The sequence below is a fragment of the Eschrichtius robustus genome, chromosome 10, assembly GCF_028021215.1.
Source record: "Eschrichtius robustus isolate mEscRob2 chromosome 10, mEscRob2.pri, whole genome shotgun sequence".
Lineage (NCBI taxonomy): Eukaryota > Metazoa > Chordata > Mammalia > Artiodactyla > Eschrichtiidae > Eschrichtius > Eschrichtius robustus.
Genome location: NC_090833.1, coordinates 70,167,648 through 70,194,111, shown reverse-complemented (window position 1 = coordinate 70,194,111; position 26,464 = coordinate 70,167,648). Strand labels below are relative to the sequence as shown.

General features: G+C 38.2%; 1 protein-coding gene across 5 annotated transcripts in view; it reads right to left on the bottom strand.

Moving 5' to 3' along the window:
* The window catches only part of FOCAD (focadhesin), a 311,119-nt gene that overhangs the window by 34,288 nt on the left and 250,367 nt on the right, over positions 1 to 26,464 (bottom strand). For all 5 annotated transcript variants that reach the window (XM_068553655.1, XM_068553654.1, XM_068553656.1 and 2 more), the window contains 7 exons: positions 23,709 to 23,856; positions 21,713 to 21,832; positions 20,053 to 20,175; positions 13,690 to 13,767; positions 12,935 to 13,006; positions 11,536 to 11,638; positions 9,598 to 9,678 (listed from right to left, as the gene is read on the bottom strand). In XM_068553655.1, the coding sequence (XP_068409756.1) occupies positions 9,598 to 9,678; positions 11,536 to 11,638; positions 12,935 to 13,006; positions 13,690 to 13,767; positions 20,053 to 20,175; positions 21,713 to 21,832; positions 23,709 to 23,856 (725 nt within the window). The remainder of the gene's footprint in view (positions 1 to 9,597; positions 9,679 to 11,535; positions 11,639 to 12,934; positions 13,007 to 13,689; positions 13,768 to 20,052; positions 20,176 to 21,712; positions 21,833 to 23,708; positions 23,857 to 26,464) is intronic.

The window sequence follows — 26,464 nt, the reverse complement described above, 5'->3', positions numbered from 1 at the left end:
CATAATTGCTATCACTGCCTAAGCTCATTTACTCATAATTTCACAGACTACTTATGTGTTGATGACTAGTAAATCCATACTTCTAATGCAGGATTTTCTCTGATGTTTCTACAGCTATCTCAAGAATCAGCATATTTTCTTAGGTAGCCACCAACAAACCTACCTCCTTACCGTTGCCTCTGCCAACTTGGGAAAGTATAATAAAACTAGTTGTGTGTCTTCCAGTGCAGTTTCTCTCCCCTCCAACCAACACTTTTTTGCTTTTTGAAAATGTTAAAAGCTCAACACACCTGCCACTCTTCTATGCTGTGTTACCAGTAACTGAAGCTTTATTTCTATTCCACCTTGTGATGTAGTACTAGGAGTACAGGACATATTATCAGGGAGTTAACCATTGCTATTACAAGTAGAAGAATTTCTGACCAAAAAAGTAAATATATTCATAAACACATTCATTTATTCAACTGAGTATCTATTAGCTACCAGACAGTGGAGACAGTGTTGAACAGGGCAGAAGAGGTCACCATGCTCAAGGAGCTTATACTCTCTAGTGAGAGGACAAACAGACAAGGAAAAATCAGATGTGATAAAAATTAAAATGCTGTGATAGGAATTAACTGGTTGGGTATTCACATAACTCTATACTGATTATCCACATGTGGCAGCTGTCCACACACAAAGTTGGCTGCAAATTGGAGTCTTTGATTTCACAAAACAACAATGACAACAAAACTTAAGCTGCTTTTGGGGGGCCTTTTGGCTCACGATTCATAGAAATAGCCTAATGAACTGGCAGATAGTATAGTAAATATCTGGGCATAGAATTACTCTTCACTGGGCTTCCCTGGTGGTGCAGTGGTTAAGAATCCGCCTGCCAATGCAGGGGACACGGGTTCAAGCCCTGGTCCGGGAAGATCCCACATGCAACGGAGCAACTAAGCCTGTGCACCACAACTACTGAGCCTGCGCTCTAGAGCTCACGAGCCACAATTACTGAAGCCTGTGTGCCTAGAGCTAGGGCTCCGCGACAAGAGAAGCCACCGCAATGAGAAGCCCTCACACTGCAATGAAGACCCAACACAGCCAAAAATAAATAAATAAATTTATAAAAATAATGTTCTATATTCTAGAAATGCCATTACCAGGTAGGAAAAGCTTATTATTCTACAAAAAAAAAAAAAAAAAAAAAAAAGAATTACTCTTCACTCCTATTAAGGACATAAATCCAATTCTATATTGGAAATCTTTAATTCATAAGCAGATTTCTATTAAATTTTTTTCTCAGATCAAGTGTTTTTAAAACTATATAAAATTATATTCCAGGTCCTTCTATAGAATTCACTGCAGAAAACTTGCAGTTTCCAGAGGATCTAGAGAATCAGGAAAGACATTCAACCTGTCCTCTAATACCAGGACCCAATATAAAATATGGCCATTTTCTAGATCCTTTATTGCTTAGACAACAAGCTCTCTCTTGACAGGACAACAGAACTTTCACTAGTAACTGCACTTCCCTATCTAAACACTTTACATGTTGCTTCCATACTCTTTAGAACTGACCTAATTAATATACAAGCAAGTGTCAGAAACAAGGAGAACTTGTAAAATGGAGCAGAGGGGCGAAAATCAAGTAAGTGCTATAATGCAATACATTTTCCACTTTTTAAAAAAGCAGAGAATCAGTATGGACTAGCATAGCTAGAATCACACAAAATTTTCCACTATATTTGCAGGGAACTAATTCTGAAACTAACTGGAATGAAAGAAATTATAGCAGCTGTTAGGAATGGAGAAAATACCTGCTAGTTCTAAGCATTTGCGGGGAGGTATGGAGAGAGAGGGAGTCCCAAAATGGGAGAACAGAGTCACATGGTCCCCTCCCCAGAGATCTTTAGCATTGGACACAAGAATCCAAACCCAGGCTATGGGAATGATCAGTTCCCTTATTACAGCGCTCTATCTTTCACCCAAGTGCCTTAGACAAAAAGAAATACTGGAATGCTTTATAGACAGTGGATTTGGAACTGAGAAGACCTAACAGTACTTGTTAAAAGGATCCAGATGTTTTAAAATCCGGGTACAAAGTTGTTTTAAATCCCTCATCCAGTTGACAGCCTCAAAGAACCCTGATATAAATGGCATATCCGAACATAATGCATTACAACAGGACCCATTATCACACATACTCTGGCTACACAAAGGATCAGATCTCAATGCCACAATGCACATGTGTAACCCCTATAGGAAATGTCTGGTAACAAGTAGGCTAACAGCCACTGGTGTGTCTGTTCCCCATCACCAGCATGTCGCTTGTATGGTGTGGATATGTCTTTACCTTCTCCATCATTAGCGTTGTTTAGAAGCAATATATATAATATATGTATATACGCATATATTATATATATATATTACATGATTACACACACACACACACACACACACACACACACACATATATATATGTTTAAAGTGGCAGATCAACAAATACTTGAAAACTATTACACGCCTAGTACTCTGTACTAAGCATTTAGGATAAAACCCACATGTTCTTCCTGCCCTTGAGGAAATTACAGTCTAATGGGAAAAACAGACTTTAAACAAAGAATCACAAATAATCAAGCAAATAATTACACATATGTAAAGTACTATGAAAAACATAAAGTATCACATAAGAAATCTATACTAATCTGGGAACATCAGGGAATCCTGTCTTATCCTCCACTGAGGAAAGGATGTTTAAAACAAGATGGAAAGGATGAGTCGAATTTTTCTAGACAAAGTCCTTAGAAAACACAGGTAGACATAATGACAGCATGGCATATTTTGAGGGATTAACAGATGCTTAGCCCCTTGCCAGAAACCACTCTATAATCAAGACAGCTGTTGAAAACATTTGATGATTCCAATACATCAGTCAGATACTAAGAGTCGGTAGGATGTTCTGTTTTAGGACCAAGTACTTCAATATCATCCAGTGTTATCAGAAACAGAAACATCCCTGAGCCCCTTAGCACCAGGAAGGCTGCCAAGCAGGGTGGCTGCTCAGTGGAAATCAGGACCTGGGAGAGAGGAAGGCAGCTTTAGCAGGACTGTGGCAAATATATTGAGAATAATGGGAGTCAGGTTTCTTAAAGTCAGAGAAGAAAGTTACAAATAAGAAGAAGGAAATGCAGAAGGAAGCCTGTGATGTTGAATTGGAGCTATTGGTGTGAACTCAAGTTTTTCAATATATATAGCTAGATATAAAAATAAATATAGACAATACGTGAGAGAGAAAGAGAAAGAGAGAGAGAGGGAGGGAGGGAGGGAGAGAAAGAGAATTTCCTAACTGTCCACTGAAAGGGCCTAGGAGCAGTGATTACCACAGTAGCAATGCAGTAATTTGTACCCAAGATCTTGGTTTCTAAATATCTTTCTCCACGAGAAGAAACTTGAGTTACCTGGCTATTACAAGGCTGAGGATAATACAAGATGAACCTAGAACATCTTTGGAAGTACTCAAAGAATGATGAGGTTATCTCAAAAGGACACAAGAGTCAACTTAAAGAGACTCTTACTGATCTAGTCTGGAACAATTTGAGGGTCAAAATAATGAATAACTGAATAATAAATAATTGAATAATAGGAGTTCAGCAGTCCATATTGAAAGAAAGATAGAAAGAAAGGAAGAAAGAAAAAGAAAGGAAGCAAGGAAAGAAGGAGGAAGGGAAGGAGGCAGCTTTTCCTTTCAGAAGAAAGCCTACCAAAAAGTGTAAATGGGATAATGGAATTTTAAGAATCACCTATTGGCAATTATCAGAGTAATAACTCAGTCAAGAAAACATTAATGGATACCCAAACTAATGGGTGAAAGTAGGATGAAAATGGGATATTCATAAAGTCTCAAAATATCTCCACATAAAATATTTCTTGATGATAAAAGGAAAGGAGGAACTTTAATGAGGAGAAACCTGGAAGAGATCACCTTATCCAAGTGATCAAAGTCAGCATCACTTTGGTGGAGGAAGACAGACATCACGTACCACCCGAAGGGATGCAGTGAGCAGAGCAGGGCTCCAGGGCTGTAACATTCTTGCCAAAGGTGACTGACCTCTCATGTGAGGAACACCAGGCAAACCCAAACAGAAAAGTGCTCTGTAAAACAACTGGCTTCTAATCCTAAAACATGTTAAAGCCATGAAAGACAGAACAACCGAGGCAATGTTCCAGACTGAAGAGGACCAAAGAGATGACAAGTGTGACATTCTGGATTAAATTCTTGTTCTGCTAAAGCCATCATTTGGGCTGTCAGGGAAACCTGAATAGGGTCTCTGGGTGAAAGGAATATAGAAGTGATCTGGCTGTTTTCACTTTTTGGTAAGTTTTAAATTATTTTAAAATAAAAAGTAAAAAATGTTTTAAAGCACATCTAACATTTAATAAAAAAAAAAAAAGAAACAACATCTCAAATAGTAAACACATACAAAAATGTTCATTCCTTCTGACAATGAATGCAAATTAAAGTAGTCTTAAAGTATCATTTTATACCTGCTTGGCTTTTATGGTAGTCATTTGTTTATCTATCTGATGGTTTGCTTTGTAATATGATAACTAGAAAGGGTTTATTCTTTATTTGTTTCCTAAGCACTGTTACATAAAGTGAAGCTGTGAGAAAAGTGTGGAACAGATTCTCGTTCAGAGCCCCCAGAAAGAACCCACCCCACCAACGCCTTGACTTCTGACTTCTTGCCTCTTGAACTGAAGGTTTCCCCTGCCTGTGGCAGACACCAGAGAGTCACCACCAGGGATGCAGGGATGCAAAAAAGGACACAGGCAGAAAGACACAGAACTCCCAACCTGAGCTTCCTCAAGTGCCTTCACTTCCATTGCTGTTCTTGCTTGATTGGAAGTTGTGCCAGTGTGCCTTCCTTTCCTCTCCTTGCCAACACCTCTGACTATCCCGGCACCCAGAGCTGCATTCACTGTGATTGAAGTCCCATGTTTTATATTCTGTCTTCACAACGAGCTCGTCAGCCTGAGGATGGCTCATAAACTCATAATCCTTACAAAAACTCTAGAAAGAAGATTCAATTATTTTCTCCACTTTACAGAAGCAATTGAGGATTACAGACTTAAGCAGCTTGCCTGAAGTGACATAGCCAGCAAGCAGTATAAGTGGGGTATGAACCCAGGCAGTCTGGCTCCCATGCTTTTAACCTCTATGGTATGCGGCTGTACTGTGATACTCAGACAGGGCCGAGGTACTGAAATCTGCTACAGTCCTCTTGAGGAGCAATGAGGCCATGCCATCCCCGTAGTCATCAAATCCTCAGACTCTTGGCCACTAATAAATTGCTGACAATTTATCCTAAGGAAAGATATATGCACAAGGATGTTCTCTATAACGGAAAAATTTTGAATGATCTATAGGGAAATGGGTTAGTGATGATAGAACATTCTACAGTCAGTCATTATCATTATCAATGATAATGGTAATCATTTTAAATGATAATTATGGAGATATATGGAAAATAGGGAAATGTTTACAATATAATATTAAGTTAAAAAATACAAAGTTTATGTATACTGGGAAATATGTAAACATTGTGTGTGCATAACAGGAACAAATTAAAAAGTAAAATTTTTAAATGATAGTAGCTGTTAGAAAGTCATGGGATAATTGGTGACTTTTTTCCTTTCAAATATTTTTATGATGTTTACAACCAAAAAACAGAAATTAAATACTCCCCAAACATATCATATTAAAACCTGTCTAGAAAGTGATGCAAGGATTCTTTTCATGCTTCCTCAACCCTTCTTTTGCAGGGGATGAGTGGTGATTATGTCCATTTACATGGAAACTTGTTAAATTTTTTAAAAAGACAATAAAATAAGATACATTTTATGATTCAATATAATATAACACACACACATTCTAGAGGACATACACTGGAATATCTATTGAGGCTATCTCTAGGTGGAGAGATTACAGGGGATTCTTTCTTTTTCTTCATACCATTTTTGAACATAGTGTTATACACATGTATTCATTTCTAATAACTTTTTTAAAAGAATTGTATAGGTAAACTATTACCAAACTAACATACTTAAAAATAACATACTTTTGGGCTTCCCTGGTGGCGCAGTGGTTGAGAATCTGCCTGCGAATGCAGGGGACACGGGTTCGAGCCCTGGTCTGGGAAGATCCCACATGCCGCGGAGCGACTGGGCCCGTGAGCCACAACTACTGAGCCTGCGCGTCTGGAGCCTGTGCTCCGCAACGAGAGAGGCCGCGATACTGAGAGGCCCGCGCACCGCGATGAAGAGTAGCCCCCGCTTGCCGCAACTAGAGAAAGTCCTCGCACAGAAACGAAAACCCAACACAGCCAAAAATAAATAAATAAATTAAAAAAAAAAAAAAACATACTTTTGGTAACCAACTCCATAATTTCATCAGAAAAATAGGACAGCTTTCTCATATCATTTATTCTATATTCTGCTCTCTTCGCTAGACTCATCAACAATTATATCTCATGCTAGTAATCCAAAAATGATCAACTGAAAATCTACCTATCTATAGTATATGTACAAGCCCAACACTTATACACTCAAATCGATGACCAATGAATCCATATCAAGAAGGAAATGCCATTCCTACTGACTTTCTTACAAGGATTTAAATATACTTTCCGTGAATTAATACTTCTTATTGTAAACTTTAAAGCCTAATAGAAAATTAAAGCTTAGAAAGTCACATTCCCCAGCAAGAGAATGATAAGAAAAATAATCCTAAATGATTAGGTAGAAATACCTAAATGTTATCACCAAAAATAAATGATTACTTTTATTAAGTACTTTTAATACATTTTAAGTGTTTTGTTTAAAAAGTAGGTAAAATCTTGATGAAATCTGAATATGCTATGAGGTTGAGAAAAAACAAAGATCAGAAATCAGGAAAAAGAATAAATGAATAGAAAAGAAGCAAAAATAAGAATCAAAATTTAGAGGCCCTTAAGATAAAAAATAATTCCATGATAGGCGGAATTAGATTATAAGCAAATTTTAAGCATAGCACAGCCAAGAAACGTCCATAGAATAGATTATGATGGTGACAAGGGTTAAGGAATATTCCATCTGCTAGAAGGTGGGGCTATTAGGGAAGAAGAGAAAATGTTATAGGGTATAGCAAAAAACCAGTTATATTCAAAACTATTAACTGCAGTCTTTTAAAATTGGAAGGAATTTTATGTTTGGCATGGTTTTAAAATGTAGGCCTGTATGAAGGAATGGATGCTATGAACATATGGTATGTTCTGTTGTATGAGTACTTAAGTGAGTATCTAGAATGAGAAAAGCCCTAAACATTTGAAGCAGATTAATATATTCACTATCTCAAATCTGATTGGCTAAAACTGAGATCATGACATCCAATCTCAACCTGGCATATGTGTGAATCAGGGATAACTCATCACATTTTTCTTCCTCTCGTGAGTTACTAAATGGGACACAGAGGCAACGAAGCCGTGCTATCCCTAAAGTTTTCTCTCTTCTGCCTATGCCAAGCATGATTTTTATTCTCTCAAGCCATTTCTTCCTCAAAAGAGCTCACCAAAGTTGTCATCCTTCCTATCAGCAGCGCCACTGGGCTCTGATGAGTGACACCCAGACATTTAAACTCAAAAGCTGCTTCAGAAGGGAGTTATTAAAATTCAAATGAGCTGAGCATATTGAAGAAGAAAACACTCGTTTGCATGCACACCTCCGCATTTGGCCATCCCATTTAGTCCCATAGAGCAGGGTCTGGTTTTGTTTTTGTAAATGGGCTTCCGAGGCGGAGGTCAGCCTCCCACGGCCTCCACACCTCTGGGGTCATCATTAGTAATGGGTAAGGCTGAATGGATTTTCCTCTGAATCTAGTCAGTAAACCTGACAAGAAGGCAGCCCTCTCCCACAACCTGAGAATGCCAAAAATGTGACTGGTAATATGGCATTTTTTAAATACTTCATTTATTTGTCTTAAAATAGCTTTAATAGTAAGATTTTACATAACGTTTCTGATGTCAATTTCACCTGAGTTTTCAGTTTTAGAACAGAATACTTCCTGTTGTACCATGACTGCATAATCATAAAAATGTTACAATTAACAGAGAATTTTCCACAAGATTCAGAGAAAATTCATTTCTGCTAAGAAATATGAATCTAGGGAGCCAAATGACATTTTAGTCACTAGAAAAGAAAAAGAGTATGTCTTTCACTTGGTCTTAAGAGTTTTATTTTTCATGGAAATATCTCACATTATCATCATTTAAAAATTTTATAAGATAATAGTGAGCAAACTAACAAAAAATAGAGCAAAAATATATGTTCCTAGAATTATTCTAGCCATGGAAATTTTAGATGCTCCTTTAGTAAGAATTCAATTTCCTCCTAATGGAGACATCTCTGTACTTTAAAAAGACTTAATTTATGGCAATATAAACAATTAACTCCACATTATATATATGACATGTTCATATATAAACATCTTGCACAACAATGACATAACCTTATACCAATTTTTACTGAGGATATGTAAAAGCAAATTATGCTAAGTCACGACCCGAGGATAATATTATGCACAATTTCTAGAACTGCAGAAACTAAGGGAATTCATGTCCAACCTATGAAAGTAGTTTACAATCTGGAAGCTCCAGGGATTTCTGTACCCAGTGGAAACTTAGACAACGGACAAGACTTTTAATGTCCCTTCCAGTGGTGAGATTTTATCCTTCCATGACCTTCATTAATCAACGATTTCAGATGTCTCCAGATGTCTTCATTTTAATTGGTTTAAAAACTTTTTTTCCCCTAAAACTGGGATGGTCTTGTCGTAATACAGGCACTGATTTTGCCCAGACTGACACAGCCAACCCAACGAAGAATGAAACTAGCACACATCAATGAAAGAATATTACATAAAACTGGTTCCTGAGCCATGACATGCTCATTTCGGATCCATTTTTTCCTCATAGCACGAAATGGTAGGTGTGTATCATTAAAGAGCATTTATTTAATAATTTATGTGGCATTATTTTGGCTCCAGTTAAAAACAAAAGGCACACAATCTCTGTCTTTACGTTGTGTGTGGCAGCAACAAAGAATCACAAAGGGACAACTGTTGCAGAGAAAAAGAACACAAGCTAAAATTAAGAACTAGAGCCAGTGATTCCAACAACACAAAGAGATCACACAAGGTTCAGGGAGAAGACTTACCTCCAAGTCTGGTCCTGGAATACAAACTGTACCCATGTGTGCTTTCTCTTTTTAGGTCACACTCACTTGAAATTGACAAGAAAAGTAATGTGCGCTTATACTTTCGAAATGGCCAAAAGGAAGATTAAGATATTCACATGTCCCCCAAGATCAGATATGGTAGTTCCAAGAGCACACACAGTGTGTATGTTTATGTACCACTTAGTGTAGTTGGTCTCCTAGTCATCTCTACTGCAAAGATGATCTGGCAGGAGAAATTATTCACCCCTTCAGATTTGTATTGTTTAATTCTACAGAAGCAAGCTGAGGGCACACAAACTTGACACGTAGACAGTATGATAGAGTTCAAGAAATGTGCTCACTTGCCTTTTTTTCCTCCTGTAACGAAGAAGCCAATGGCTGCTCTAATAAAACTGCTTTCAGGCAAATAGCTATAGTCAGTAGGAACTGTGGAGACAGAAAATGATCAAATTAACCAATGAAACTGGTGGGACTAATGAAGGAAAGATAATGATCTCGTGCTGCCACATCAACCTAGAGACAAAGCAGAAGTGTTTATGCCATTAATCTCAGAACAATACTCTGCGGTTGCAACTAATTCTATTAGGTTAAGTGACTGGCCTTGAAGTCATCACTTAGGCTATGCAAGCAAATCTAAAATGGTGGTAAATCTAGTGGAGGCTGAAAAACCACAGAGGACAAAAATTGTACTGAAGTGGTTTAAAAAAACCCTTTTCCGCTTTGGCACATCAATGAGCCGCAATCCAGTGACCTCCTCTGTGTCAGCAAGGAGTCTACTGGGCTTCTAGGATGAGACCACCATTCTCTGGGCTGGCTATTTCAGGGCACCCTGAGTCAGATATATGAACTATGGAAACACATCAATCAGCATTAATATCAGCCAGTCTCTTACTTCATAAGGCAGGGACCTCTATGTGACCAACATGTGCAAATAACCAGATGTGCCTGCTGACCTGGAACAGTGAAGGAGTGACATTTATGCTCCTGGAGTCCTGGGAGTTTCCCAGATTCTTTTCCTCCCAGTTCCACATAATTGTTTCATGAGATGGTTCTTACTGGGATAGATGGCTCAACTTTTCCAGACACACAATCATGTTGCTCCAAAGAACCTGGGTATAAGATGATTCACTACGACCTGCCTTCAGTATATGTGGGCCAGACCGTGTACTCCACAGTATAACAATTAAAAGCCTATGTGAAAAAGCAAAAGCCTGACATACACATGCTATTTTACCAGGACCTTGTGAGAGCACTGCCCTTCAAAACTAGCAATACCAAGGGTTTCTAATATGACTACTTTTTTTTTCTTTTTCCAGTTTTAATATGACAGCTTCTAGTTGTCTAAAGTTCATTACGTTGGGAATGCTCTGGAACCATGTCCTATTTCTATAGCTGAGGAGTGACTGAAAGTGAGGGAGACAGTAATTATAGTGGCCCAAGGTAATGCTGTCTGTAGACTACCTGTCAGGGGATATGTGAAACTAGGTTTTAATGAGGAATCTTTGGTACCTAAACCTCCCTGGCATGAGTCCAAGAGAGCTAGTGGTCAAAATTCTATAAAGAGCAAGGAGTAGCTATAGGTCCCAGTGCATTACAGTGATGCCTTCCCCAGAAGATCTCCAAGTACATACATAAGTTAAGCATGTGGGAATTACAAATATTTGTATTGAAATAGAAAAAGCCTTGTTACATTAAGACCTAGGATTTTAATTCCAAGGACAAGGAGATATACATCTTTAAAAGTACTTACCCAATTATTTTCTCAAAACCAGGGGCTAGAAGAACTCCAGCCATATATGAAGAGTTTTTTAATGAAATATGAATATTATACAAACTATGATTACATCTAGTAAAATAAAAAGAACTCTGTTCCAAGCTTCAAGGGTCTGAATCCTAGTTTCTGGATTTCTCATTAAGCTTGTACCTAAGTCATGTAATCTTTCTGAGCCTCGGGTTCTCCATTTGTAAAATATGGGGTTAGACTCAATGTCTAAGCTGATCTCCAAGGAAGGCAGGGAGAAAGAGTGAAAAGAGCACGGGTTTTGGCGGCCGACAGATCTTAGTTCAAACCACATGTTTATCATTTACTGCTATGTGACCCTGGGCAAATCAGGAGACTTCTCCACAGTCCATTTTCCTCTGATGTAAAAGAGGGACAGTAATATCCACCACTGATATTACTGTGCTAGGGTAGCTGTGAAAATTAACTCTCTTAACAAAGTACATTGCCCCACGTCAGCAATCCCTCCTTCCAGCTCCAGTGTTCTATGACTCCAATCTTACCCGAGGTTCTACTTTGATTTGAGGACAGAGTAGACAGATGAAGATGTCCTAGAAGCCAGACTGCATTTGACTGAAGACCAATCACCCCAGACACACTGATGACCTATGAATGAAATGCAACAGTTCAACGATGGGGCAAGATCCAAATTCTATTCAATAGAAGGACACTCACAGGAGGTCACTAATCTTTTATGAGGTGGTGGCTTGGCTGGTAATGAGATATACAAGATGTACTATCAACTGTCTAGTACACTAAACGTGGGACATAGAGGTGATCAACAAGTGTTGCTGAATGAATGAATGAATGAATCTATCAGTCATGATCGAAGGTACCAGTGGTTATCTCAGGTTTCACTGAGTCAGACCGGTCTAAAGGAATTTTCAAAAAATGAGAAAAGAAAATCCAAAAAGTAAAAAGAGGTGATAGTTGCTTAAAACTAAAATACCTTTAAAAGTAGAAGGAGATACTATTTTGTTCTCTTCTTTGAATAATGCTCTATTACTGTTTTATCATTCATAATAAGATTTTTTAAATAATAGTTTTCATTTATAGTTTTTTCCCCAAGTTACAGCAACTTATGTTTCAGTAGAATTTTTTTTGGAGAATATTCATATTCATACATGCAAAAGACAGTTTCTTCTGTTCAGAAATTTGTTTGCTTTTAAAAGCATGAATTCCTAAAACTTCTTTATGTGGTGAGTATTATAACCAGCTATATTTTGCAAGAATGAAAACAAGTATGCTAAGTGAAAAGCCTAGGATACAAAGTTCTACATATGATAAGAATACAACTATGAAGAGAAAATAAGAATGCTTAAAAAGAAATTGACCAAATATTAGTAGCAGCTGCTTCAGGTTGGGAGGAACATCAGTGATATTTTTTCAGCTTCTTTCATCCTGTACTTTTAAGATGAACATCATGATTTTTTAAAAACAAAAATCTGAAAATATAAAATCATTTCTCAGCAGATGGACATGTTTATTCTTTAGCCAAGAAGAATGCTGACCATAATTTACCCAAATACTTTTACCTGCGACATCTGAACTAGTGCCTCTTGACCATTCTGCTTAGATATATGCCTTGCCCTTTGACTGTCTTCCACTTTTCCTTGTCTGGAGGGCCTGACATTCTTTGCAAGGTCAGGTTTTAATTTTTAAGAGAAACCAGTGCCAACTTAACTCAAAAATGCCAGCTTTCTTTTTTTCCAGAGGTGGTGTGTGTTGATCAGCAAATTATGCAGGGCCGTAAGCCATTCTCCAATGACCCTTGAACTCACCATGAATAACCAGAGATTTTCCCATTGTCTAAGTAAAACAGTTTATATCATGAAAAAGAAAAAAGACCACAAAGGAGAATATCTGTTTTCCCACTCAAGGGTCTGAAATTCCCCTTCTCACCTGAGTTAAAGTTCTAATGACTTCATTAAGTCTGCCTTGAAAATGAGAGGACTGGATGGCTTCCGACTTCAGCTGAAAGAAAAAGGAGAAATACCCATCCCGCATCCCCCCAGAAGTAGATAATGATATTCCCAGTGTATGAGTTATCATCATCTAAGCTGTGAAATAATTTATCATTATATCCTTATATTTCAAAAACAAAAGCTGTGAGCTCCTTGAAGGCAGGGCCCATGCTTTATGAAATCACTGATTTCCTAGCACCAGTTCAGTGTGGCATGTAGCAGTCACGTAATAAACCTTTACTGTATGAACAAAGGAACGCCTTAGAATTACTTGTAAATTTACATATACATATGTCCACTACACAAAACATTTTAAAGTGAAAGCATAATTACATAGATGTAAACTTAAACATCACAGATGCAAAACGGAGTTTCTTATGAATGGCTTTTTAAATTTCTTAGGATCCAATCACTTTTCTCATTCAGAGAATTTTGTAGAAAGTATATAAGTTGACTAGGTTTAATTCCTACAAACCAAATAAAATAAGGAACATATCTCTATAGAAAGAATTCTTGACCAAGAGCAATTTTCCATATATAAAGGCACTAGAAAGCCCAGTGTAAACAATACCATGATCATATATTGTTCTTTCCTTAGCATACTGAGATACTGGGTATTCTTTTCTTGCTGTGACTATGTACACATTTAGGTTTCTTCCCCCACCCACCCCCCCCCTTTTTTTTTTTTTTTACCTGCATTACATCCCCTTCAGAGCCTACCAAGGCCACCATGCCATGAAGAGCTGCCAAACAAAGCATTGTGGAGGTGCCCTGAAAACAAAGCATCAGAATATGTCAAGAGGGAAACAGTCCCTGGGTTTGAAGTGGATAAAAATTATATCATAGAGAAACAACTGGCCAAAATGGTACTAAATTTGTAGGGTCAACGCAACCTGTGTCACTGAACCGAGAATGGCAGCAGACTTGAATAAAGTAACAGGTTAAAATTGTTAGATTCTAGGTGGTTTCTTGTCGTTTTTTATTTTTCAAAACCACAGTGTTGTTTTAAAATTAACACACTGACAAAATAGCCAGTTTAAAAAAAAAAACTGTAATGGTTAACAGGATGTATCATTTATAAGGCATTAAAAATACATGTGTCTTGGGGGAGATTGGTTCAAGATGGCGGAGTAGAAGGAAGTGCGCTCACTCCCTCTTGTGAGAACACCAAAATAACAACTAACTGCTGAACAATCATTGACAGGAAGATATTGGAACTCACCAAAAAAAGATACCCCAAATCCAAAGACAAAGGAGAAGATACCCCACATCCAAAGACAAAGGAGAAGCTGCAATGAGATGGTAGGAGGGGTGCAATCACAATAAAATCAGATCCCGTAACTGCTGGGTGGGTGACTCACAAATTGGAGAACAATTATAACACAGAAGTCCACCCACTGGAGTGAAGTTTCTGAACTCCACGTCAGGCTTCCCAACCTGGGGGTCTGGCAACGGGAGGAGGAATTCCCAGAGAATCAGACTTTGAAGTCTAGCGGGATTTCATTGCAGGACTTCAACAGGACTGGGGGAAACAGAGACTCCACTCTTGGAGGGCACACACAAAGTAGTGTGCGCATCAGGACCCAGGGAGAAGGAGCAGTGACCCCACAGGAGACTGAACCAGACCTAACAGCTAGTGTTGGAGAGTCTCCTGCAGAGGCGGGGGGTGGCTGTGGCTCACCACGGGGACAAGGACACTAGCAGCAGAAGTTCTGGGAAGTACTCCTTGGCGTGAGCCCTTTCAGAGTCCACCATCAGCCCCACCAAAGAGCCTGTAGGCTCCAGCGCTGGGTCACCTCAAGCCAACCAACCAACAGGGAGGGAACTCAGCCCCACCCAACAGCAGACAAGTGGATTAAAGTTTTACTGAGCTCTGCCACCAGAGTAACACCCAGCTCTACCCACCAACAGTCCCCCCCATCAGGAAGCTTGCACAAGCCTCTTAGATAGCCTCATCTACCAGACGGCAGACAGCAGAAGCAAGAAGAACTACAATCCTGCAGCCTGTGGAACGAAAACCACATTCACAGAACGATAGACAAAATGAAAAGGCAGAGGACTATGTAGATGAAGGAACAAGATAAAACCCCAGAAAAACAACTAAATGAAGTGGAGAAAGGTTACCTTCCAGAAAAAGAATTCAGAATAATGATAGTGAAGATGATCCAGGACCTCGGAAAAAGAATGGAGGCAAAAATCGAGAACTTGCAAGAAATGTTTAACAAAGACCTAGGAGAATTAAAGAACAAACACCTAGAAGAATTAAAGAACAAACAAACAGAGATGAACAATACAATAATTGAAATGCAAAATAAACTAAAAGGAATCAATAGCAGAATAACTGAGGCAGAAGAACAGATAAGTGACCTGGAAGATAGAATGCTGGAATTCACTGCTGCAGAACAGAATAAAGAAGAAAGAATGAAAAAATGAAGAAAGCCTAAGAGACCTCTGGGACAACATTAAATGCACCAACATTCACATTACAGGGGTCCCAGAAGGAAAAGAGAGAGAGAAAGAACCTGAGAAAATATTTGAAGAGATTATAGTCAAAAACTTCCCTAACATGGGAAAGGAAATAGACACCCAAGTCCAGGAAACGCAGAGAGTCCCAGGCAGGATAAACCCAAGGAGAAACATGCCGAGACACACAGTAATCAAATGGACAAAAATTAAAGACAAAGAAAAATTATTAAAAGTGACAAGGGAAGAACAACAAATAACGTACAAGGAAATCCCCATGAGGTTAACAGCTGATTTCTCAGCAGAAACTCTACAAGCCAGAAAGAAGTGGCACGATATATTTGAAGTGATGAAAGGGAAGAACCTACAACCAAGATTACTCTACCCAGCAAGGATCTCATTCAGATTTGACAGAGAAATCAAAAGCTTTACAGACAAACAAAAGCTAAGAGAATTCAGCACCACCAAACCAGCTCTACAACAAATGCTAAAGGAACTTCTCTAACTTCTCTAAGCCCTGTTTCTTGGGAAACACAAGAGAAAAAAGGACCTACAAAGACAGACCCAAAACAATTAAGAAAATGGTAATAGGAACATACATATCGACAATTACCTTAAATGTGAATGGGTTAAATGTTCCAACCAAAAGACACAGGCTTGCTGAATGGATACAAAAGCATAACCCGTATATATGCTGTCTACAAGAGACCCACTTCAGACCTAGGGACACATACAGACTGAAAGTGAGGGAATGGAAAAAGATATTCCATGCAAATGGAAATCAAAAGAAAGCTGGAGTAGCAATACTCATATCAGATAAAATAGACTTTAAAATAAAGACTGTTACAACAGACAAGGAAGGACACTACATACTGATCAAGGGATCGATCCAAGAAGAAGATATAACAATTATAAATATATATGCACCCAACATAGGACCATCTCAATAGATAAGGCAAATGCTAACAGCCATAAAAGGAGAAATTGACAGTAACACAATAATAGAGGGGGACTTTATCACCTCACTTACAGATCACCCAGACAGATCACCCAGACATAAAATTAATAAGGAAACACAAGCTTTAAATGACACAATAGACCAGATAGATTTAATCAGTATTTATAGGACATTCCATCCGAAAACAGCAGATTACATTTTCTTCTCAAGTGCACATAGAACATTCTCCAGGATAGATCACATCTTGGGTCACAAATCAAGCCTCAGTAAATTTAAGAAAGTTAAAATCATAACAAGCATCTTTTCTGACCACATGTTATGAGATTAGAAATCAATTACAGGGAAAAAAACGTAAAAAACACAAACACATAAAGGCTAAACAATACTTACTTAATAATCAAAAAAAAAAAATAATCAAGAGATCACTGAAGAAATCAAAGAGGAAATCAAAAAATACCTAGAGACAAATGACAACAAAAACACGACGTGTTTCGTTTTGACAACGAAAATCCAAAACCTATGGGATGCAGCAAAAGCAGCAAAAGCAGTTCTAAGAGGGAATTTTACAGCAATACAAGCCTACGTCAAGAAACAAGAAAAATCTCAAATAAACAATCTAACCTTACACCTAAAGCAACTAGAGAAAGAAGAACAAACAAAACCCAAAGTTAGTAGAAGGAAAGAAATCATATAGATCAGAGCAGAAATAAATGAAATACAAACAAAGAAAACAATAGCAAAGATCAATAAAACTAAAAGCTGATTCTTTGAGAAGATAAACAAAATTGATAAACCATTAGCCAGACTCATCAAGAAAAAGAGGGAGAGAACTCAAATCAATAAAATTAGAAATGAAAAAGGAGAAGTTACAACGGACACCGCAGAAATACCAAGTATCATAAGAGACTGCTATAAGCAACTCTATGCCAATAAAATGGACAACCTGGAAGAAATGGACAAATTCTTAGAAAGGTATAACCTTCCAAGACTGAACCAGGAAGAAATAGAAAATATGAACAGACCAATCACAAGGAATGAAATTGAAACTGTGATTAAAAATCTTCCAACAAACAAAAGTCCAGGACCAGATGACTTCACAGGTGAATTCTATCAAACATTTAGAGAAGAGCTAACACCCATCCTTCTCAAACTCTTCCAAAAAATTGCAGAGGAAGGAACACTACTAAACTCATTCTACGAGGCCACCATCACCCTGATACCAAAACCAGGCAAAGATACTACAAAAAAAGAAAATTACAGACCAGTATCACTGATGAATATAGATGCAAAAATCCTCAACAAAATACTAGCAAACAGAATCCAGCAGCACATTAAAAGAATCATACACCATGATCACATGGGATTTATCCCAAGGATGAAAGGATTCTTCAATATATGCAAATCAATCAATGTGATACACCATATTAACAAATGGAAGAATAAAAACCATATATTTTTATGTTTTGCAAGTCCTAGCCACGGTAATCAGAGAAGAAAAAGAAATAAAAGGAATACAAATTGGAAAAGAAGAAGTAAAATTGTCACTCTTTTCAGATGACACAATACTATACACAGATAATCCTAAAGATGTCACCAAAAAACTAGAGCTAATCAATGAATTTGGTAAAGTTGCAGGATACAAAATTAATACACAGAAGTCTCTTGCATTCCTATACACTAACAATGAAAGATCAGAAGCAGAAATTAAGGAAACAATCCCATTCACCATTTCAACAAAAAGAATAAAATACCTAGGAATAAACCTACCTAAGGAGGTAAAAGACCTGTACTCAGAAAACTATAAGACACTGATGAAAGAAATCAAAGATGACACAAACAGATGGAGAGCTATACCATGTTCTTGGACTGGAAGAATCAATACTGTGAAAATGACTATACTACCCAAAGCAATCTACAGATTCAATGCAATCCCTATCAAATTACCAATGGCATTTTTCACAGAACTAGAACAAAAAATCTTAAAATTTGTATGGAGACACAAAACACCCCGAATAGCCAAAGCAATCTTGAGGGAAAAAAATGGGAGCTGGAGGAATCAGACTCCATGACTTCAGACTATACTACAAAGCTACAGTAATCAAGACAATGTGGCACTGGCACAAAAACAGAAATATAGATCAATGGAACAGGATAGAAAGACCAGATATAAACTCACACACCTATGGTCAACTAATCTATGACAAAGGAGGCAAGGATACACAATGGAGAAAAGACAGTCTCTTCAGTAAGTGGTGTTGAAAAAACTGGACAGGTACATGTAAAAGAATGAAATTAGAACATTCCCTAACACCATACATAGAAATAAACTCAAAATGGATTAAGGACCTAAGTGTAAGACTGGACACTATAAACCTCTCAGAGGAAAACATAGGAAGAACACTCTTTGACATAAATCACAGCAAGATCTTTTTTGACCCACCTCCTAGAGTAATGGAAATAAAAACAAAAATAAGCAAATGGGACCTAATGAAACTTAAAAACTTTTGCACAGCAAAGGAAACTATAAACAAGACGAAAAGACAACCCTCAGAATGGGAGAAACTATTTGCAAACGAATCAATGTACAAAGGATTAATCTCCTAAATATATAAACAGCTCATGCTGCTCAATATTAAAAAAACAAACAACCCAAACAAAAAAATGGGCAGAAGACCTAAATGGACATTTCTCTGAAGAAGATATACAGATGGCCAAGAAGCACATGAAAAGCTGCTCAACATCTCTAGTTATTAGAGAAATGCAAATCAAAACTACAATGAGGTATCACCTCACACCAGTTAGAATGGGCATCATCAGAAAATCTACAAACAACAAATGCTGCAGAGGGTGTGGAGACAAGGGAACCCTCTTGCACTGTTGGTGGGAATGTAAATTGATACAGCCACTATGGAGAACAGTATGGAGGTTCCTTAAAAAACTAAAAATAGAATTACCATATGGCCCAGCAATCCCACTACTGGGCATATACCCAGAGAAAACCATAATTCAAAAAGACACATGCACCCCAATGTTCACTGCAGCACTATTTACAATAGCCAGGTCATGGAAGCAACCTAAATGCCCATTGACAGACGAATGGATAAAGAAGATGTGGTACATATATACAATGGAATATTACTCAGCCATAAAAAGGGACAAAATTGGGTCATTTGTAGAGACGTGGATGGACCTAGAGACTGTCAAACATAGTGAAGTAAGTCAGAAAGAGAAAAACAAATATCGTATATTCATGCATATATGCGGAATCTAGAAAAAAGGTACAGATGAACCGGTTTGCAGGCCAGAGATAGAGACACAGATGTAGAGAACAAATGTATGGACACCAAGGTGGGGAGCGGGTGGTAGTGGTGGAGGTGGGATGAATTGGGAGATTGGGATGGACATGTATACACTAATATGTATAAAATAGATAACTAATAAGAACCTGCTGTATAAAAAAATAATAATAAAATTAAATTAAAAAGGAAAAAAAAAGTACATGTGTCTCTTTCATTTGAAATTGCCTATTCTTTTATGGTTAAGCTATATATCTTGGCAGCACCTATAAATGGTCCAATAAAGTAGCTCTTTTTCCTTTATAAAAATATAAAATAACACGCAGGAGGTCCTTCTACCTCTGTTAGAACAATTCTGATCCAGGCAGGGAGCAGTTTGTTGCCCAGGTCTTCAGCTTTTCCATGTCCACACACAGACAAACCGTGAACTATGTTTCCTAACGCCAGGGCAAAACCTGAAGTCTGTTAAAAATAAATTAAAAGAAGAGGTAAGAAAAAAAGAAGAATGGCACAGATCAGGAATGTTCATATACAGCAAAACAAGCACATTTAAGGGCTCCCTTTCCTATAGACACATTCTGTTGCCATCTGAAAATCATAGATTTGCAGATTTTTAAAATCTATACAGGTCTGCAACAGAAACTGCAGTCTAATTGTATGGAATTCGGCTTCAGTGAGTGGTTTATTTTAGGAAAAGAATACTACACTACTGATTGACTTAGGTCAAACAATCCAAATTCTAAGAAGGGGGTTAGGGTGAAAACACCAAGGTAAATCACCCAAGCCCAGTCATCCCCCAAACAAGAGGAGAAAATATCCTATAATGAGCATAGCATATGCAAACTTCTATATTTTGGTGTTTGCAAAATCTACTCTTTTTTTTCTGATTTTACATTAACTTAATTTTATTTTTTATTGAAGTATAGTTGATTCACAATGCAAAATCTATTCTGACTGTAAGTGAGCAGGCATACAACCATAAAATAATAACAATACAATACAACACAGGCTTAAAACCTGGACTGAATCCTGCAGTAACCCACTTTGGCCAATATTAAGACTTTGGAGAAATCTAAAAAACAAAGAACTGAGCAAACAAAATACAAACAGGGAAATTCTAGAGCCTGTGTGATCAGAGGGAACATTTTTGTTTCAATTTTTAAAAATTATGGTAAAATAAACATAACATAAAATTTACCATCTTAACCATTTTTAAGTGTACAGTTCAGTGGTATGAAGTACATTTATAATGCTGTGCAACCATCACTCCCATCCATCTTTAGAACTCTTTTCATCTTGCAAAACTGAAATTCTGTACCCATTAAACAATACTTCCCCATTCCCCCTCCCTCAGCCCCTGGCAACCACCATTCCACTTTCTGTCTCTATGCTTTTGACTGCTCTAAATACCTCATATAAACAGAATCATACAGTGTTTGTCTTTTTGTGACGGGCCTATTTCACTTAGCGTAACGTCCTTGAGGTTATCCACGTCATAGTGTATGTCAGAATTTTCTTCCTTTTGAAGGCTGACTAATATTTCAGAGGGAATATTTTAAGGGTATTTCATTTAAATTGCAGGAATCTAAATTTTCCTATATATTTAGTCATGAGCAGAGTTTCTCTGCCTTGAACTTGCTGAGGCTTTACTTTATCAGATTACTCTATGTATTCCTATCGTTATGAATTTTTGTTTCTAGCCTTACATAACTCTTATATTCCCTAGCCACGTGTTTTAAGATTTTATAAATACAGAGCAATAGCTGGAGAGACAGAAAAGACTTTCGTACTCAGACCAAAAAAGAAAAAAATGTCTATAGGGGATAAAGAGAGAAAAAGATGTCTGTGGATACCGGCTATAGCTGTGGACAAGACAAGAGTTAGAAGTTCCTCAGTTCTGGGCACAAAACATACCACATTATAGTCTAATTCAGAGTAAATTAGAATTAGGACTTGGCAGCAGCCTGAGACCCACTGAGAAATAACCAGAAATTCCAACCTGCTGGTTGTTCTCCACTAACAGTCGAAGCTTATTCATAATATCTTCAGCCTCCACAGCCTCGATAATTCCGGCACTGAATGCAGATGTACATACACAGCTGAGGGTATAGGCAAGGACCTGAGAAGAAAAGACAGCAGAAACACGTGTCTTCGTGAGGGGAAATAAAAGAACAAGGTTTAGTTGACACGAATATTTTGTGAAACTTATCCCTGGGATAAGGATTGGATTCGAGTACACCCACTATAGACCGGGCATTGTTTTGCTGCCTAACTTATACTTCATAACAATATTATGAGATGGGGGTCATTATGGCTACTTTCTGGATAAAATCTTCGAGGCTCAATTACACATAGCTAGCAAGTGACAGAGGCGAGATTCAAACCCGGGTCTTTAGACGCTAAATCAAAAAGTTCCCTCAACAGTAGAAGTAGATTTTCATCACCAGTGGACACTACTAATGGCCATGTGCTCTGATCCAAGGCCAAACCGGAAAGGAAATTCAAAGCAGTGAAAGGCTGCTACATTAAGATTCCCTAGTAGAAGTAGTGAAGCATGACGGATGAGGAATGTGGGTTTTAGAGTCAGATAAATTGTGTAAAATAGGGATAATACTACTCACTTCAGAGCACTGGTGTGATTTTAAAAAGCAAATGAATAAATAGATGAATAAATGAACAAATTATAAATTTTTTTAAAATGTTGGGAGTAGAAGCAATACTTGAGTGTATATCCCAAATTGACCACTGACTGGCTAAGTAACTTTAAGCAAGTCACTCCAACTATTTGAGTTTCCATTTTTCCAAATCAAGGTTATTCATCCCTCCCTGCTACCTTGCATTTTCATGATGAATCCCTTCCTCAACAAAGATGCTGTTAAGACAAAGTAGAAATGTTCAACTCCTCACACTGATTGATACAACATGAAAAAAAGAGGCAGTTTCTAAGGTAGAAATTGGATAATAAAAATCAGAGGGGAGGAACAATCAAAACTGCTTGCTCGAGGCCTTCTAAATCAAACCATCAAGGCAGACAGATGCATCAATTATAAAAGCCTTGCTTTCATTTATTAATCAAATTGCTCCGTGGTTGTAACATTTTCTCCTTCGGCTTAACAAAAAAAAATATGTACTTTCCAACTGTGAGCTGCACTGCTTTAAAAATGGAAATGTGGTGCATGTCTTAGAACAAAACTGCAACCCTCTGTGCCCCAAAGAAATTCACTGATTCAACAAGTCCTATTGCTGAAAGCAGAGGAGCTGAGGGGGGAAACACAGCAGCCATTATGTGCTCATCAATAGCTCGTGGGCAGGCGGAGGGAAAATAGGATCTGCTCTAATGAGAGGGGGAATCTGGTGAGGCCAAGAGGTCGGCCCAGGCTCCTCCCAGAGAGAAGAGCCCCACAGCGGCGCGGCTTCACCTGGGCTCACAGACACACAGGCCTCAGACGTCCTGCTCGACGCAGTCAACACACAGACCAGAGCCCAGGATCCCAATTCTGCATATTTTTGCACCATCACAGAAAAATCTTTTCATTATGTGTGGTAAAGGGAATTTCCTCAATAATTTTTCATGCTTACTGACATTAAAAAAAAATCAAATGCCTTTTCGATCCGCAGTTTCTTAAACTTATTCCTGCCATTTCTTAAAGTTATACTTGGACGGAGCCTAATTCTAAAAAATCTCCATTTAACCTTCCTCCAGAAATTGCAGCTCTTCTTAGAAACTGCCTTCTAGTGATGCTGAGTTAGGCTTTTGTATTCACTAAAGGCTCTCATATGCCACATGTAAGTCTAAGTTGATTTAAATAGCTGCACTATTTGAAAACCTTATGATCTACTGTAGGTTGTTTGCCACTCAGATTTTCTCCTTAGCCCAGCTGAAACTGAGGAAGGATTTAATTTCAGAGTTACCAAAACAGGAGAAGTAGAAAATAAGCAGCAAGAGGAAAACAAAAGCCAGCAGAGGGAAGGAAACTGGAATGTTGGTCTCCTACCTCCTGAAAGGTTCTGCTCTGGCCCCCGCTGTCATCTAGGTACACGGAGAGCTTCCGAAGCGAGGCCGCCACGTGAACTCGCGACTCTGTTCGGCTGCTGTGGCTCATGAGGGACAGGACAAGTCCAACTCCCAGTATACAGCCCGTGCTTGGATGCCAAAAAAAAGATGAGTGAAAATCGTAAGAAATCCACGCCACTGCTGTTCACTTATCATGGGAGTTACCAGTGCTCTACAGCCCGAGGTAAGATGGCTGGATTCTAATTCTGCTGCCTGGTGTACAGGTGTATTCCATGACCAACACCCCCCCCCCCAATCAAAATGTGTCCGTGGCCCATGCCAGTGCTATGTACCCAATGGAGAAAACAAATAAATACATGAAATAGTTTGACTTAAACTCTGTAAGAGAAGGAGGCATAAAAATTAGTCAAACCAGTTCTATTCCTGCACTTAGAGAAATGCTGTGGTCCTCTCTCCACTGACTGCCCCCCCCCAGTCATGCTGAGTGCACTATGATTAACTGCATAAGGAGAGAAAAGCCTAAATTTCAGGATATGAGCTGAGGCCATCTGACTAATAACGGGGGGAGGAGGGGCAGATAAATGCAAGGCATAATTACGAGGTACTGCTAAGTGCTTCATGTTTCCTAGTCAACTTCAACAAGTGGAATTTCTGTCTCAAAGAAACTGTGTACTTGTCTGTGCACAATGACATTAATCCTCTTCTCCCCTCTGATCCCTCCGAGTACCACTGGGTCAGAAGAGAAAATGGACAAATGACAGGCTTGTCAAAAGTTACCCCATGTGACAATTCAATTGGAATCTTGGGCTTTGTGCCCCAGTTCTCCTGAAAGAATACATATCCATTTAAAGAAAAGAATTGTTCTTCCAGAAAACTTCTAGTTAGTGTGATAGGATAAATGTGGCTTGGGGGTAATTTTTTACTCTTTTGAAAAAGTTTTTACCATCATTGTTGTTTTTCAAGTTGAGGAAATGCTGACTTTTTCAGAAATCATCCTCACTCTGGTTTGGCTTGCCTCTCTTCCTGATATCTACTGCTTAAGAAGACATTCCAGGGCATTTCTCCAATAACATATTTCAATGCCCGTATGTTATGTCATTTTGCTCTTATATAGCATCTATCGCTTTGGCTGGCGTCAAGACCTTCACATAGTTTCTTGAACATGTTAGTTACTTCCCCTGACACCTCTGTGCCAACGGAGCTTCCACATCCGATAAGAGATACCCGAGAGGATGGAGAGGCTACAGGATTTGCTCAAGGTCATGCAGAGAGTTTCCAGCAGAGCATGGACAGAAGACAGGGCTTTTTGATTTCCAGCCTTCTGTTTCAACTGCCAAACCCAGGCCCCTCCCGGCACCCTGTGTGATGCCATGATGGAATGCTTATGAGAAGGCAACGTCTCAGGTGTGTTTTCCTAGGTTCTATTGCACAAAAATCTGGCATTAGAAAATCCTTTGTCAGGAAGCTACTGCAGCAATAATCCAAGTCAGGCAGAACTGCTGTTCCCGCTTACATGAACTTAACAACCAGCTCAACTAGCATAATGCATATTTCAATGAGTTAAATCAGCATCTAACATCTGAACATTGTGTGCTTTTGAGACAAATCACATTTCTGAAAGAGGAAAGCCTACTGCTGATTAGAATGGATTTAAAGTCTTTGTTTTCATTTAGACTCTACAGGAAAGGTTTTTTTTGGCCATCTTTCTATATTGATGCATATGAAAACCTGAAATTAGACCAAAGATATTGTTAGACAAATATCATTTAATACTTTAAAATTTAACTTTTGCTCCCTCTTTAACTATGTAACTGCTATTTATGCTTAGGATTTCACATGTTATTTCCTCAGGGATACCTGCCCTGGCCCAGCAGGGAACCTCCTTAGTATTTTCCCATAGTACCTTGTACTAATTTACTTCAGACAATTTTAATGATACACTCCGATGAAGATTATCTGGGAACTGATTTGATTACTGACCACGTCCTTCACTAGCTTGCAAGCTCCATGAGGGTAGGTACCTTTTCTGTTTTTTCCTCACCACAGTATTTGTGGCACCTAGTAACACTGCTTGACAGGGAGAGGCATTCAACCAACATTTATTGAATGCCGAAGAACTGACCAAATTCTCTTTAGTTTCAAGAGAATCTAAAGTGGAGAGAAAATCTATAGGGGGGAAACCCCCCCAAAAAAACCCAAGGCTTGATTTTCATGTTCAGTTGGAGGCAAAATTTATGAGTGGTAAAATTCACTGAATATATCATCCAAGATTCAATCAAGAAAACTCGATTTCTATTTTTTGCTAGACTAATTTAAGAAAGAGGTGTCAGGTTTATGAGGAAAAAAGATTCTTCTCAAAGCTCACTTAACTACTGGGGTTCATCTTTTTCAAATAATAGACAGGTCTTGCTTTTCTGGCTATTCTGGGCACACAAAAATCTCTATCCGCTGGACTGAAGCTCCTCTTTCACCATCTCAAGGCACATGGGCACAAAGGTCTAGAAAAAGAAATCCCAGTGTCTAGTTTACATTTACCTAAAATTATCACAGCAGAATTATTCTTGGGCAAGGTTAACAGTCACCAACGATTCTATTCATTTGGTTATTAGCTGACTGTTATGATATACGAATATATAGTCTAACTAAGTACATATGGGTGCCAATAAAAATATGTTAGATTGTATGCATCTATTGATCATCTGAACTGTTTCTTTCTACTTTGTCTAATTTGTTCCA